Source organism: Scyliorhinus torazame, chromosome 5, assembly GCF_047496885.1.
Source record: "Scyliorhinus torazame isolate Kashiwa2021f chromosome 5, sScyTor2.1, whole genome shotgun sequence".
NCBI lineage: Eukaryota > Metazoa > Chordata > Chondrichthyes > Carcharhiniformes > Scyliorhinidae > Scyliorhinus > Scyliorhinus torazame.
The window spans coordinates 209,421,941-209,438,770 of NC_092711.1; the positions used below are offsets into that span (position 1 = coordinate 209,421,941).

Sequence of the window (16,830 nt, forward strand, 5' to 3'; positions counted from 1 at the left end):
ATCACTGTAAATACACAAGGGTTAATGCAAATACACTACGACTAAGTAAACACTCGAGGGAGCACCCGAGACATCATGACATGCAGACATACAGCTAATGAACACATAGAATATGACACGACCAATGGGCAGTCAAGACAAATTGAGGTGACACTACCACAAGGGGGCAACCCATATAAAAGGATAGGGCACACATGCTCTTTCTCTTTTCCACAGGCGACACTCAGTGAGAGACAGGGGCAGATCGGAAGCATCACACCCACCGCATGGATTAGAGCAGACTGGTTAGTTAGACTGAGTTACTGTAACAAGATTAGCAGTCGAGTCGAACTCAAGTAGGAGAATTGTTAACTGTTCAATAAATGTGTTAAACCTATCTCCAAGTCTGAACCTTCCTTTGTCAGAGTATACATCAAGAAAGCAGCTTATGCTTCATGAAGAAGCATAACACAACATGGTACCAGTTAGTGCCTGTTTCATCTACATAGTTCAACTCAACATATCCGTGACTACCAGCAACAGCACCCAGGCAAGATGTTCGAGATTCCGGTTCCACAGCAGCTCAGGTACCACAGCAATCTCAGTGCAAACTGGCGTGCATTCAGGCAGAGATTTGAGACCTACCTGGTAGCGTCCGACCTAGATGGCGTGGCGGATGCAGAGAAAATAAAGCTTCTGCTCACCACTGCGGGTGCAAGTGCAGCAGAAATCTTCAAGACCTTCAAGTACTCCAAAGGGCAAGACAAGAGAGACTTCCAGACAGTCCTGGACAAGTTTCAAACATACTGCGAGGAAAACACAAGAGAGAACGGTAAAAGGCGCCAATACTCACCACGAGGCGAAGGTAGGCCTGCAAATGCAGAAAACGGCAGTTTTGATTGGCAGCCATCTTGGGAAAGGAGCCGCACATGCGCAGTTACCCAAAAGAAGCGTACTGGCGAACAGTGTTTTGCGCATGCGCGAGAAGCCGTGCATGCACAGTTGCGAAAACGGCGCAAAATAAAGGAACAGCGATCTGCGCATGCACAATCCTTTCCTACGCTCTACGTCACAAGCGTCATGACATCAGAGGCCCCGGACCACACCCACTTAAAGGGGAAATGTCCCACAAGAGTGAAAAACCTTTTAAAGCCGGAAAACACAATTCTTTCACCTGGACTGACAGCACAATGCCTGAACTTCGACCAGTAGCTGAAAGTAACCTCCGCAGAACCCTGCAACAAGCAGTTAGCACTGCCCAAAGAAATGATTTGGTCCTTGAAGACTACGACTCAGATGTTGATTACTTCTTTGGACCTCGCGAGCACAATGACAGCTCCAACACAGAAAGTGACGATATGGTCCTTGAAGACTACGACTCAGACGATAATTTCATCATTGGACGTGGCGACCTCAGTACCAAATCCGAACCACAACGAGATGTGTTGTACAGTGAATAATCCGACACAGACATGGACGAGTTCTTTGGATTTGAGGACCCTCAGCCCAGCACAGACGACATCCTAACCCAGAAGTACAGGATTCTGCTGCGACCTGACACCAAGAGACAGATAGCGGTACAAGCCCACAGAGAGCGGCCTGACGCCAAGAGACAGAGAGAGGTCCAAGCCCACAGAGAGTGGCCTGATGCCACGCTAATGGTCCACCCACCACCAACAGTGCTCCACGCACCACGAAGAGTCCCCGTCTCCACACAGAGAGTGGTCCACGCACCACAAAGAGTCCCCGACTCCGCACAGAAAGTGATGACAGACTCCACAGCGAGACCATTGCATGTCTCCACACAGAGAACACAGAAAGACTCCACAGCGAGACCACTGCACGACTCCGTTGACAGCACACAGATTGACTCCACAGCGAGACCACTGCACGACTCCGTTGACAGCACACAGATTGACTCCACAGCGAGACCACTGCATGACTCCACACAGGGAACAATGCCAGACTCCACAGCGAGAACAGTACAAGCCTCCACAGCGAGCTCGTAGACAGATGTGGTGGTATCCACTCTTATTAAAAGCTGATCAGAATTTATTTGATATTAAATCATGTATTAACTCTATATTAAAAACTGATCAGAACTGATTTTATATTAAATCATGTATTTAACCCTATATTAAAAACTGATGACTGATGAAGTCATATATCTCTTGTAAACCATTACTTATCGCAATAATTTTTTTCAACAAGTATTACAGACATTATCTTTGTAAGAGTCCAGATGCAGTGAGCTCATTAAGTCTAGTGGCCTTTTCTGGAAATAAGCTCTGCCAACTAAGGGAGGCTATTGCTTGTCTAGTGGGCTTGTCACTAAGGGAGGTTACTGCTTGGCAAGAGGCCTTACCAAGAAGGGAGGCTGGTGTTTTTCTGGAGATAGCTACTGGAGGGGTCAACGTAGTATCTTTAGGAACAGGTGCCCTGCTAGACCTCCTTGAAACTAAGGCCTTGCCAACCAAGAGAGACTGTTCTTTGACTCGAAATAACTGGGGAGTCAATCTATTTTTCAGAAGCAGGTGCTCTGCAAAAGACTCCCTAGAACTCCCGAAGTAAGAAAACCCTATATAAACATTTAAACACAGGCTGCAAAAGATAGAGTTTCGCTTGGTGAACTGTTTAAGAGATTGCTGGGTGTTTATCTGACCAAGCTGCTATCTCGACTCGTAGAGTTCTGCTCATTGAGTGAGTATGGAATTCCGAGGCTACTGTTTGATGTAAATATGAGATGTTTATAGCTTAAGCAATTATGTAGTTAGGGAGGTCACAGGCTAACTCATCATATATCCTGTATTTGTCAAACTGTATCATTTACCAAAAATACTTGTATTACCCTTTTTCTTTAAATAAATTGCATATATATTTTACCATACAGATCCATGTCTATTTTAATAAATAAGAGTGACATTTAACTATGGCTCATCAAATTCTCACCCTTTGAGGCTGTCGGAAGGGTCACTTACCCATGCCCAGTTCTCAAGAATTAGAAATATTTAGTTGCAGTTAAGGAAAAGATAGCCATCTAAGTCATCGTCTATCCTGTACACTGAAGGTAGTGAACGCAAGGCACATTGTGGATACTGTAATTATAACTCCCAAATAGTGAGCCTTACTTTAGATATTCACAAGACCTTGTCTGGTAGCTTACAACCTCGACTAATCAGGAAGATCTTAGATAGAAAACTCCTCGACTGTCACACAGACTCCACTATGGAAGCAACACAAGACTCCAGAGTGCAGTCCTTGCATAAACAAGACCATGAAGGTCTAGCAACCTTATCTGAGCAACCAGCAGCAGACGATGCAAGTCTGCCACGCTCAAGTGCACAGCAAGACGACAATGACAGTCTACCGCGCTCAAGTGAACAACAAAAAGACTATGACAGCCTACCCAGATTATTTGAGCCACCAGAAGAAGACTCTGACAGTCTACCCAGCTCAACTAACTGACAAGAAGACACTGAAGGTCTACCCACTGTATGTGGACAAGAGACAAAGGCTTCACAATTCCCACACACAAGATGTGCAACATGACAGCGAGACTGACAGTTCTCCGCTAGTATGCACAGAGGCACACGACGATCAAAGTGAGGTTACTAGTGACACCACATTAATTCAAACATCATCCACTCGAGCCTCTCCACAAGAAAATGCATTCCTGAATGTTTTGACTCTGGACGGGGAGCATCAAGACACCTCAGATGATTCAAGTGAATTTGAAATGACTCCGGACGGGGAGTGTCAAGAAACCAAAGCTGATTCAGGTGAACCAGAAAAGACTCCAGACGGGGAGCATCGACAAGCCAAGGATGATTCAAGTGAACCAGACATGACTCCAGACGGGGAGCGCCAAGGAATCAGAGACGGCACGCTCAATGAAACAGCAGGTGCCACAAAGGACACTGACACAAGTAACTTTGTGAAGGACTCGACTTCTCCACTCGGTGACGTCATTGAGCGCAACAAACACAACAACAAAACCTACAAAAACGACAACAACAAGAAGCGTACCAAAGACACCAACGTCAACAACAAGCACAACAAAAACAACAACACTGGAACAATGACTGGTACGACATGGTATAACTCTGAAAATGCAGGACAATGTAACAGCACAGCTCCTAACACTGGCAAGAGTACAGCCATACCATGGCATGACAGCAAATCTCACCGATTCAAGTTTGCTCCACTGCAAACAAGCAAACCAGCTTTCAAGGCAGATGAGTTTGCTCCACTATAAACAAGCAAACCAGCTTTCAAGGCAGATGACATACTGCATCGCTACCACAAGCATAGAAAAAAAAAGAGTCCAAATCAGACAACGAAGTGATTTGACCACTTCTTGATTCCTTAAGCACAGGGATTCTGACGGCGTTCACAAGGAAATGTCAACATCAACATCGACACCTCAATAACAAAACAAGACAGCCACTCGACCACATAAATTTGTGAACTTTGGACTCATACATATTATTTTGTATTGTATAATCATCACTGTCATCATGATTTGTACATGTCATCACTTATCTACCTATTTTGTTCAATTTTCTTTAACACTGTACAGAAAATATGTAACACGAAAAAAGGGGGCATGTGGTGATATGCATCACTGTAAATACACAAGGGGTTAATGTAGATACACTACGACTAAGTAAACACTAGAGGGAACACCAGAGACATCATGACATGCAGACATACAGCTAATGAACACATAGAATAGGACACGACCAATGGGCAGTCAAGACACCCAGAGGTGACACTACCACAAGGGGGCAACCCATATCAAAGGACAGGGCACACCTGCTCTTTCTCTTTTTCACAGGCGACACTCAGTGAGAGACAGGGGCAGATCGGAAGCATCACACCCATCGCATGGATTAGAGCAGACTGGCTAGTTAGACTGAGTTACTGTAGTACGATTAGCAGGAGAGTCGAACTCAAGTAGGAGAATTGTTAACTGTTCAATAAATGTGTTAAACCTATCTCCAAGTCTGAACCTTCCTTTGTCAGAGTATACATCAAGGAAGCAGCTTATGCTACATGAAGAAGCATAACACAACATATTCCACTTAGATCATTTGGAGGCAGGAGTCCATCGGCTTGCTGACCCGACGGTGACCTTTCAGATTTCCCTCCCAGTCCTGTCTTCATTCCCCTCTTCACAGGCCTCAAACAATACCCACTGATAGATGAATCTGTCCTCATCTGTTCCTCTGGTTTACACAGTTTGGTCCCTTGGTGGGTTTCTCTGGGACTGTGTTAACTTGTTAATTAATTACTGAACTCATTTAACATTTTCTTTCATCAGAATTGGTTATAACAACCCTGCTGGACCAGTTCCCCAGGTTTCTCCGATCAAAGCACCTTTATTTGACAACTGGTGCTTGCTTGTTATACTATTTCCTTGGTCTTGTTTGTATAACACAGGTAAATTGTCCTCTCATAATTTGTTACGTTTCTGTATGCAGTCCTGGTTATGACTTAGAAGTGTAATGATGGCAACGGGTACACTTCAGTTCCTGTGTCAGCTTGGCTCAGCTGAACAACCCTCTCACCTCAGCTCAGAAGGCTGCACTTGGGGGCGGCACGGTGGTGCAGTGGTTAGCACTGCTGCCTCAACATGCCGAGGACCCAGATTCGATCCCAGCCCCAGGTCACTGTCCGTGTGCAGTTTGCACATACTCCCGTGACTGTGTGGGTCTCACCCCCACAACCCAAAGAATTGCAGGGTAAGTGAATTGGCCACGCTAAATTGCCCCTCAATTGGAAAAAAAATTTAAAATATATATTTTTAAAAATAATGCTTTGCTTGGATTTAAACACACTGTCTTGGTGAACAGTTCACTCTTATTGATGAAGTGCTGCATTGCCAGAATTGAAGGCTGTACTGCCATTTGGGGGCTCCAATGTGTAGGAATATGAAAAAACGTTACAAAATTTAAAGGATTGAAATTGTCTCCCAAATCCAGCATGCTCAGACTGAACGGCAGGGAGGAATGAGAAAAGTTGTGAAGAAAAAGTCGTAAAGAAGAAAAATAACTGAGGAGATGAGCAGCAATTGTGAATAATGACTGTTTCCAAACATGAAAAACAAACATCTCCTCATAACTTATACAAAAGGCAAAGACAGTCTGAAGGAGATTAAAGCATTTTGATTCCCAATGTTGGATGGTGTTTGTACAGAGAGGCTAGAGAGGAGAACTAGGAACCAGAGACAATCATTGTAATGGAGACAATGAACTCGGGAGTTGGGACTTATGCTTCATGAATGATGATGAAGGGGCTGGTTTAGCACACTGGGCTAAATAGCTGGCTTTTAAAGCAAACCAAGGCAGGCCAGCAGCACGGTTCAATTCCCGTACCAGCCTCCCGAACAGGCGCCGGAATGTGGCGACTAGGGGCTTTTCACAGTAACTTCATTTGAAGCCTACTTGTGACAATAAGCGATTTTCATTCAACAGTCGAGAAAGAAACCGAACAAGACTGAGCAATCGTATTAGACTCAACATTGAACATGTCCAACCAGTGTGGATTTTTGTTCCTATTTGATCATGTGGTGAAGGCATCACTGGTAAGGCCAGTATTTATTGCCGTTTGCCAATTGCACTTGAGAATGTGGTGGAGAGCTGCCTTCATTATTTGCTGCAGTCCATGTGGCGTAGGTACACAAACAGTACCGATAGGGAGGATGTTCCAAGTGTCATGTGAGAGTACCTTTAAGAAATGGGTGGTTATAAATGGGTGTGTATATAAATATCTGTAGTGAGAATACCTTTAAGAAATGGGTGTTTACTACTGCAGTGATGTCAGAATGTGGGTGGAGCTGGGCTGTCTGTCAGCTTTTTACTTTTGTTTTAGGCTGTTTGCTGCAGGGTGTGTTTTAGTTTTGTTTTCAGTGTTGGAGCTGAAGCCAGACAGAGCAGGTGTACTGTTGATCTCTCTGCCATGAAAAGACTACCTCTTGATCATTTGGTGAATTCAAAATTATAAATGTTCTTAGGAGCGAGTGTGAACCTAATGTGCTTCTGCTAAAAGGTGCTTAAGTCTTATGGATGTTAAAAGGAAAGCTCAAAGGATTACTTAGTGTTGTATTCTTTGGGGGTTGTATTTGAATTAATGGTTGCTAAGATGTCCACTGTATGTTTTAAAAAAGATTATCTTGAGTTCATAGAATAAACATTGTTTTGCTTTCAAAAATACTTTCCCATTTCTGCTGTACCATTCCTGTAGAGTGGGTCGTGTGCTCCCCATACCACAATTTATTAAAAGTTGTGGGTCAGGTGAACTCCATGATACACTTTGGTGTTCTCTAAACACTGGCCCATAACACAAGCTTTCGGCTCAGTAATACTGAAGGAATAGCAATCTCGTTCATGTCAGGGCCATGTGTGACTCTGACAGGAACGTGTAGCTGATGGTACTCTTGTATGCTTGCTGGCCTTGTTCTTCTCGGGAATATGGATATAGAAAATACTGCTGGGAAGTTACTGTGGAGGGAGTGAATGTTTAAGATGGTTGACGGAGTCCTGAGAGCAGCTGTAACAAATTCACAAAGGCTGTTCACCTACATCACCAAAACAGTCGAATATAAATCAGAGAGGTGATCATCACACTTTCAGTGCTCTGATTAGACTCCATCTTGACCACTGCATCCAGTTCTTCCAAACCAGAGAGACGGACATTCAAACACTGGAGTCTGCGATGAGAAGAGCCACAAGACTGACCCTCAGAGTCAGGGCTTTGATATATGAGGAAAGACTGGAGAAATTTGGCATCTCAATCCAGAGATCAGGCAACCGAGAGGTGATTTTAGAAAGGAATATAATTCTTGTAAATATGTTAAAAATAGTTAAACTATGGAACTAGAAAGCATGGCTTCAAACTAGGAAAAGTAATTTTACAACTGGCATCAGGAAATTTTTAACACACAACATGTGACGACATGTGGAAATAATTTCTTAATCAAGCATTAGAGGCAAAAGCTTTGAAATTATTGAAGGAACAATCAGACTCTACAGGCAGGATGTTCACTAAACCCTTATTGGTTGAATGAATAAGGATTAAATGGCCTCCCTCATCAATAAGGACTCTAAACTGGTGCTGCATTTGCCCATCATAATGGAGCAATATATGTTGATTGAGCCAGAAAAGATGCAATTTAATAAAGAGAAATGGAATGTGAGATTCAGCAGAGGGAAAGTTGATGAGGGGTTTGTGCTAAATTAATTTTTTTTATGTTCATTTGTAGGACTGTGGCTGTTTCTGGCTAGGCCAGCATTTACTGTCCATTCCTAATTGCCCTTGAGAAGGTGGTGGTGAGCTGCCTTCTTGAACTGCTGCAGTCCATGGTGTATAGGTGCACTAACAGTGCTGATAGGGAGGGAAATCTAGGATTTTGACCCATTGACAATGAAGCATGGCAATACATTTCCAAGTTAGGATGATGAGTGACTTGGAGGGGAACTTTCACTTGGTGGTGCACCCATGTGCCTGCTGCCTTTGCCCTTCTAGATGGTTGAGGTCATGTGCTTGGAGGTTGCTGTCTATGGTGTCTTGGTTAGTTCCTTGTTTCGTGTCGATGGTACACTCCACTGCCACTGTGTGTCGATGGTGGAAGGAGTGATGTTTGTAGATGGGGTGCCAATCAACCGGGTAACCTTGTTTGTCAAGCTTTCTGAGTATTGGTTGAGCTATACTTATCCAGTCAAGTAGAGAGTATTCCATTCAACTCCTGACTTGTGCCTTGAAGAAGAAGGATGGGCTTTGAGGGGTCAGGAGGTGAGTTACTCATCGCAGGATTCAGATCCTCTGACCTGCTCTTGTAGCCACAATATTTGTATAGCTAGTCCATTCAGTTTCTGCTCAAGGGACTTTGATAGATGTAGTTGAGATATTGAGAAAGGAGAGATAGATGTTGGGTGCTTTGAAGTGCCTTGCAGCATTTAATTACAATAAAGGTGATATATCAATATAAGCTGTTCTTCTTTTCATTATTGTGTGAGTAATGTGTAATTCCACGATGTTCCCAGGCTGTTAAGACAGGAAACAGAGTATTGAACTGCATTGCAGGGAGCATACAATATAAATCCAGAGATATTTGACCCGAGTGAGATCACGGGCTGGATTTTCCAGTCTCCCAGTCACGGGTTTCCCAGCGGCGCGCTGTTCGCTAGCTGTGGGATTCTATATTCCCGCCACTTGTCAATGGGATTTCCCATTGAAGCCATCCCATGCCACCAGGAAACCCATGGGTGGGGGTGTGCTGCTGTGGGAAATGTGAATCGCAAAGGCCGGAGAATCCCAGCCCACATCTGGAGTACTGCGTGTAATTCTGGTCTCCTTGTCTGAAAGGATATTCAAAAATTGAAGAGGGGCAGAATTGATTCCAGAACTTAAAGAAATAAGGGGAAGAAAATGAGCAGACACGGTAGAATGGGATGTTTTGTAGTTGAGACAAAATTTATTTTTTTATGTTCCATCAATCTCTTGTTTTGAATGTTATTATTTTCCCCAATTACATTTTCTAATTTTCCATTTACCTTAAGGCTGGGGTTTACTGGTTAAGTTTAATCGATTATTTCTGTACTGGATGGGTCCTCATTACAATCGCTCTGCTGGAACTCATCAGTCTGAGCTGGATCTATGGTAAGTAGAACAAGAAAAAGCACTAAAGCAAAGAAAAACATTAAACAATGATTGTGTGGGTGTTCACGTCTCTTCAGAAAACTTATGGAAATTCCATAGGGTGATATTTATAGTCCAGGATGGGAATTAAATTTTTTTCCTTAGTTGGAAAGAAAAATAAACACTTGTATGTATATCGTACTTTACGTGACTACTGGACATACCAAAATGTTTTAGAGTCAATGAAGCATTATTGAAATATGGGCCGGGATTCTCCCCTACCCGGCGGGGCGGGGGGTCCCGTCAGGATACGAGTGGCATGACCACTCCGGATTTGCGCCATCCCAAAGGTGTGGATTTCTCCGCACCTTTAGGGGCCAAGTCCTCACCTTTAGGGGCTAGGCCCGCGCTGGAGTGGTTGGCACACCGCCGACAGGCGGGAAAGGCCTTTGGCACCATGCCAGCTGGGGCCGAAAGGAAGGTCGGCGGAAGTCCGCGCATACGCGGGAGCATCAGCGTCTGCTGACGTCATCCCCGCGCATTCACGGGGGGGGGGGGCTGTCTCTTACGCGTTGGCCATGGTGAAGACTGTGGCCGAGGTGGAGGGAAAAGAGTGCCCCCACGGCACAGGCCCGCCCGCGGATCGGTGGGCCCCGATTGTGGGCCAGGCCACCGTGGGGGCACCCCCCAGGGCCAGATCGCCCCGTGCCCCCCTCAGGACCCCGGAGCCCTCCCACGCCACCTAGTCCCGCCGGGAAAAGGGGTGGTTTGATTCTCGCGGCGGGACAGGCATTCCAGCAGCGGGCCTTTGGCCCATCGCGGGCTGGAGAATCGCCGGGGGGGGGGGCCGCCGACCGGCGCGGCGTGATTCCCGCCCACGCCGAATATCCGGTGCCGGAGAATTCGGCAACCGGTGGGGGCGGGATTCACGCCAGCCCCTGCCGATTCTCCAACCCGGCAGGGGGGTCGGAGAATCCCGCCCATGATAACCATGACAGTCAATTTGAACTCAGCAAACTCCTACAAATAGCAATGTGGTAATGATGAGTTAATGTGTTGTCTGATGTTGATTGAGGGATAACTATTGGTCAGGTGACCAGGAATACTTACCCTGCTCTTCTTCAAAATCATGCCATGCCAGTCTACCAAGCAGATGTGGGTCAAGGTTTAATGTGTCATGTGTCATACAAAAGACCACAGCCGGAAGTCTCTGTCCGTTTTCCCTGGCGGGATCTTATGGTCCTGCCGATGGCGAACTCCCGTCATGGGTAGCCCGGTGGTGGTGGGCAGGGGTGTTGCTGGGGTGCTTAGGAAGGAAGCCCCATTGACAGCCTGCCGCACTGGAGTGACAACTTTGATTTTTGTGCTCAAAACCTGGAACTTGCAATTCAGGGTAAGAATTCTAACAGACTCAGTCACGCCTGAGAGAAGAAAGCACAGTTCCAGTAAAAATTCTCAAAACTCCGTCCTATTTGGTTCCACATGTCAACATCGGAAATGCCATCACCATAGTGCTTTTGCTCATGCTGGGATACAGCTGCTTGCTGTTGGTGTCAATCTGGCTGCAGTGTTTTTTTTGCCCCTGTTAATTGCCGATGATGATGTTGCTGAAATGTCTTCACTCTTGGGTTTTTTGCCACTTGACTCAGTTGCCAGTTCTTCCCAATTATCAAGGCAGTTGGGGCAACAGGGCAGGTTCACGTCATCAACGTGGTTGCAATTACCTTTGTGTCTGTTCAGATTGTTGACAGAAGAGCATTTATTCACCTTGTTTGAAATGCCAGCAGATTTCAACCTGTTCATCAGTGACACCCTGTCCAAGTAAAACCAAGTGTTTGTGTCTCTCTGCTTTCTTGTTGTTCACAGGGGTAAATAGATTCATCAAGGACATTGAGATGATGATTGGCAAAAGGAATTGGCTCTTCTGGCTCTGGTGGAGAGGATGTTGGATTTTTATCTCTCCGTGTTTGCTCGCAGTAAGGAGATTTGATCTTTATTCATTCAGAAGCATTTATTGCCTATCCCTAATTGCCCTTCAGAAGGTGATGGTGCGCTGTCTTCTTGAACCACAGCAGGCCACGCCATGTAGGTTCACCCAAAGTGCTGTTCGGAAGGGATTTTGACCCATTGGCAGGATGGTGGGTAACTTGTCGGGGAACTTCCGGCGGCTGGATAGAAGCGGTCATGATTTTGAATGGCGCTGTCTAACGAGGCTCTGTGAGTTCCTTCAGTGCATCTTGTAGCATCGGTGGTGGAGTGAGTGAATGTTTATGGAAGGGGTGCCAGTTAAGTGGGTTGCTTTGTCCTGGATGGTGTCAAGCTTTTTGAGTGTTGTTGGAGCTGCATTCATCCAGGCAAGGGGAGGGTATTCCATTACACTCCTGACTTGTGCCTTGTGGATGGTGGACAGGCTTTGCAGAGTTAAGAGGTGAGTTGCTTATTGCAAGGCTCTTAGCATTTCACTCACTCTTGAACCCATAATAGTTATATGGTTCATTCACATATATCCATCTCTCAAGTAAATGTACATATTTGAGTGATTTCAGCTGAAAATCACTGCAGACAATCCCTCATTTTGTATCTAATTTTCTTTTGCACAATTATTTCAATCAGGTAATTTTAATCTGGTCGTTAACAACATTCACCCCACCAACATACGGACCTATTGAGTACCCAGTCTGGGCAATAGCACTTGGCTGGTGTTTGATCAACTTCTGTATTATGTGGATCCCCATTGTCGCCATTGTGAGAGTTGTCCAAGCTGAGGGTGCCACCTTGTGTCAGGTAAGGAAATCTTTTAAATATTAGGGAACAGGATTTGTGTGAAGTTATCGCAATGACTCATTGTACAATTACAATAAATTGCATTTATTTGACACCTTTTAACGTACTAAGCATCACAAGATTTTGCAAATCATTATTTGACACTGAGATATGTAAGGGGATATTGGGCAAAAGATCATAATTACTGTGAAACAGGGCATCACCCTGCCTCACGGCGCCGAGGTCTCAGGTTCGATCCCGGCTCTGGGCCACTGTCCGTGTGGAGTTTGCACATTGTCCCCGTGTTTGCATGGGCTTCGCCCCCACAATCCAAAGACGTGCAGGGTAGATGGATTGGCCACGCTAAATTGCCCCTTAATTGGAAAAAATGAATTGGGCACACTAAATTTATAAAAAAATTAAAATTAATAATTACTGTGAAACAGGTAGGCTTTAAGAAGCATCTTTTCGGAGGAAAGAGAGGTAAATAGATGGAGAGGTCAATGGGGAAATTCAAGATATCAGGGACTTTACAGCTGAAGGGACAGCTACCAATGGTGGAGCAATTAAAACAGGGGAAGCTCATGAGGCCAGATTGAGCGAAGTGCAGATATTTGCAGCGTTGGGGCAGGAGGAAATTCCTCAGATATGGGAGAGCGAGGCTCAATGAAGTGGAAGGAAAACGAGGTTGCAGATTTTAAAATTGAGCTGCTGCTTAACCCGAAGCCAAAGTCAGTCATCAAGCACAGGGGTGATCAGTGAATGTCAGTCCAGAAACAGGGATGATCTGTGAAAATTAATCAGCACGAATAGGGATAATCAGTGAATGGTAATCATCAAAACAGGGATGATCAGTGACTGTTAATCATCAAGAACAGGGATGATCAGTGAATGTCAGTCATCAAAACAGGGATGATCAGTGACTGTTAATCATCAAGAACAGGGATGATCAGTGAATGTCAGTCATCAAGAAAAGGGATGATCAGTGAATGTCAGTCAATAAGCTCAGGGACGATCAGTGAATGTCAGTCATCAAGAACAGGGATGATCGGTGAATGTCAGTCATCAAGCTCAGGGACAATCAGTGAATGTCAGTCATCAAGAACAGGGATGATCGGTGAATGTCAGTCATCAAACTCAGGGACGATCAGTGAATGTCAGTCATCAAGAACAGGGATGATCAGTGAATGTCAGTCATCAAGAACAGGGATGATCAGTGAATGTCAGTCATTAAGGACAGGGATGATCAGTGAATGTCAGTCATCAAGCTCAGGGATGATCAGTGAATGACAGTCATCAAGAACAGGCATGATCAGTAAACATCAGTCATCAAGCTCAGGGATGATCAGTGAATGTCAGTCATCTAGAACAGGAATGATCAGTGAATGTCAGTCATCAAGCTCAGGGATGATCAGTGAATGTCAGTCATCAAGAACAGGGTTGATCAGTGAATGTCAGTCATCAAGAACAGGAATGATCAGTGAATGTCAGTCTTCAAGAACAGGGATGATCAGTGAATGTCAGTCATCAAGAACAGGGATGATCAGTGAATGTCAGTCATCAAGAACAGGGATGATCGGCGAATGTCAGTCATCAAGTACAGGGATGATTAGTGAATGTCAGTCATCAAGAACAGGGATGATCAGTGAATGTCAGTCATCAAGAACAGGGTTGATCAGTGAATGTCAGTCATCAAGAACAGGAATGATCAGTGAATGTCAGTCTTCAAGAACAGGGATGATCAGTGAATGTCAGTCATCAAGAACAGGGATAATCAGTGAATGTCAGTCATCAAGAACAGGGATGATCAGTGAATGTCAGTCATCAAGAACAGGGATGATCAGTGAATGTCAGTCCTCAAGAAAAGGGTTGATCAGTAAATGTCAGTTATCAGGAACAGGGATGATTGGCGAATGTCAGTCATCAAGAACAGGGATGATCAGTGAATGTCAGTCATCAAGAACAGGAATGATCAGTGAATGTCAGTCTTCAAGAACAGGGATGATCAGCGACTGTCAGTCATCAAGAACAGGGATGATCGGCGAATGTTAGTCATCAAGAACAGGGATGATTAGTGAATGTCAGTCATCAAGAACAGGGATGATCGGTGAATGTCAGTCATCAAGAACAAAGATGATCGGTGAATGACAGTCATCAAGAACAGGGATGATCGGTGAATGTCAGTTATCAAGAACAGGGATGATCGGAGAATGCCAGTAATCAAGAACAGGGATGATCAGTGAATGTCAGTCACCAAGAACAGGGATGATCGGTGAATGTCAGTCATCAAGAACAGGGATGATCAGTGAATGTCAGTCATCAAGAACAGGGATGATCAGTGAATGTCAGTCATCAAGAACAGGGATGATCGGTGAATGTCAGTCATCAAGAACAGGGATGATCAGTGAACGTCAGTCATCAAGAACAGGGATGTTCGGTGAATGTCAGTCATCAAGAACAGGGATGATCGGTGAATGTCAGTCATCAAGAACAGGGATGATCGGTGAATGTCAGTCATCAAGAACAGGGATGATCGGTGAATGTCAGTCATCAAGAACAGGGATGATCGGTGAATGTCAGTCATCAAGAACAGGGATGATCAGTGAATGTCAGTGATCAAGCTCAGGGACGATCAGTGAATGTCAGTCATCAAGAACAGGAATGATCAGTGAATGTCAGTCATCAAGAACAGCGATGATCAGTGAATGTCAGTCATCAAGCTCAGGGTTGATCAGTGAATGTCAGGCTCCAAGAACAGGGATGATCAGTGAATGTCAGTCATCAAGAACAGGGATGATCGGTGAATGTCAGTCATCAAGAACAGGGATGATCAGTGAATGTCCGTCATCAAGAACAGGGATGATCGGTGAATGTCAGTCATCAAGAACAGGGTTGATCAGAGAATGTCCGCCATCAAGAACAGGGATGATCTGAGAATGTCAGTCATCAAGAACAGCGATGATCAGTGAATGTCAGTCATCAAGCTCAGGGATGATCAGTGAATGTCAGGCTCCAAGAACAGGGATGATTAGTGAATGTCAGTCATCAAGAACAGGGATGATCGGTGAATGTCAGTCATCAAGAACAGGGATGATCAGTGAATGTCCGTCATCAAGAACAGGGATGATCGGTGAATGTCAGTCATCAAGAACAGGGTTGATCAGAGAATGACCGCCATCAAGAACAGGGATGATCTGAGAATGTCAGTCATCAAGAACAGGGATGATCAGTGAATGTCAGTCATCAAGAACAGGGAAAATCAGTGAAAGTCAGACATTAAGCTCAGGGATGATCAGTGAATGTCAGCCATCAAGAACAGGGATGATCGGTGAATGTCAGTCATCAAGAATAGGGATGATCAATGAATGTCAGTCATCAAGCTCAGGGATGATCAGTGAATGTCAGTAATGAAGCTCAGAGATGATCAGTGAATGTCCGTCATCAAGAACAGGGATGATCAGCGAATGTCCGTCATCAAGAACAGGGATGATCGGTGAATGTCAGTCATCAAGAACAGGGATGATCAGAGAATGTCCGTCATCAAGAACAGGGATGATCAGTCAATGTCAGTGATCAAGAACAGGGATGATCAGTGAATGTCAGTCATGAAGAACAGGGATGATCGGTGAATGTCAGTCATCAAGCTCAGGGACAATCAGTGAATGTCAGTCATCAAGAACAGGGATGATCGGTGAATGTCAGTCATCAAACTCAGGGACGATCAGTGAATGTCAGTCATCAAGAACAGGGATGATCAGTGAATGTCAGTCATCAAGAACAGGGATGATCAGTGAATGTCAGTCATTAAGGACAGGGATGATCAGTGAATGTCAGTCATCAAGCTCAGGGATGATCAGTGAATGACAGTCATCAAGAACAGGCATGATCAGTAAACATCAGTCATCAAGCTCAGGGATGATCAGTGAATGTCAGTCATCTAGAACAGGAATGATCAGTGAATGTCAGTCATCAAGCTCAGGGATGATCAGTGAATGTCAGTCATCAAGAACAGGGTTGATCAGTGAATGTCAGTCATCAAGAACAGGAATGATCAGTGAATGTCAGTCTTCAAGAACAGGGATGATCAGTGAATGTCAGTCATCAAGAACAGGGATGATCAGTGAATGTCAGTCATCAAGAACAGGGATGATCGGCGAATGTCAGTCATCAAGTACAGGGATGATTAGTGAATGTCAGTCATCAAGAACAGGGATGATCAGTGAATGTCAGTCATCAAGAACAGGGTTGATCAGTGAATGACAGTCATCAAGAACAGGAATGATCAGTGAATGTCAGTCTTCAAGAACAGGGATGATCAGTGAATGTCAGTCATCAAGAACAGGGATAATCAGTGAATGTCAGTCATCAAGAACAGGGATGATCAGTGAATGTCAGTCATCAAGAACAGGGATGATCAGTGAATGTCAGTCCTCAAGAAAAGGGTTGATC

At 44.7% G+C, this 16,830-nt stretch overlaps 1 protein-coding gene across 2 annotated transcripts in view; it reads left to right on the forward strand.

Annotated features, from left to right (window-relative positions):
- The window catches only part of LOC140420920 (sodium- and chloride-dependent neutral and basic amino acid transporter B(0+)-like), a 160,030-nt gene that overhangs the window by 89,510 nt on the left and 53,690 nt on the right, over positions 1-16,830 (forward strand). For both annotated transcript variants that reach the window (XM_072505068.1, XM_072505067.1), the window contains exons 10-13: positions 5,303-5,421; positions 9,540-9,639; positions 11,485-11,594; positions 12,232-12,402. In XM_072505068.1, coding sequence (XP_072361169.1) covers positions 5,303-5,421; positions 9,540-9,639; positions 11,485-11,594; positions 12,232-12,402 — 500 coding nt within the window. The remainder of the gene's footprint in view (positions 1-5,302; positions 5,422-9,539; positions 9,640-11,484; positions 11,595-12,231; positions 12,403-16,830) is intronic.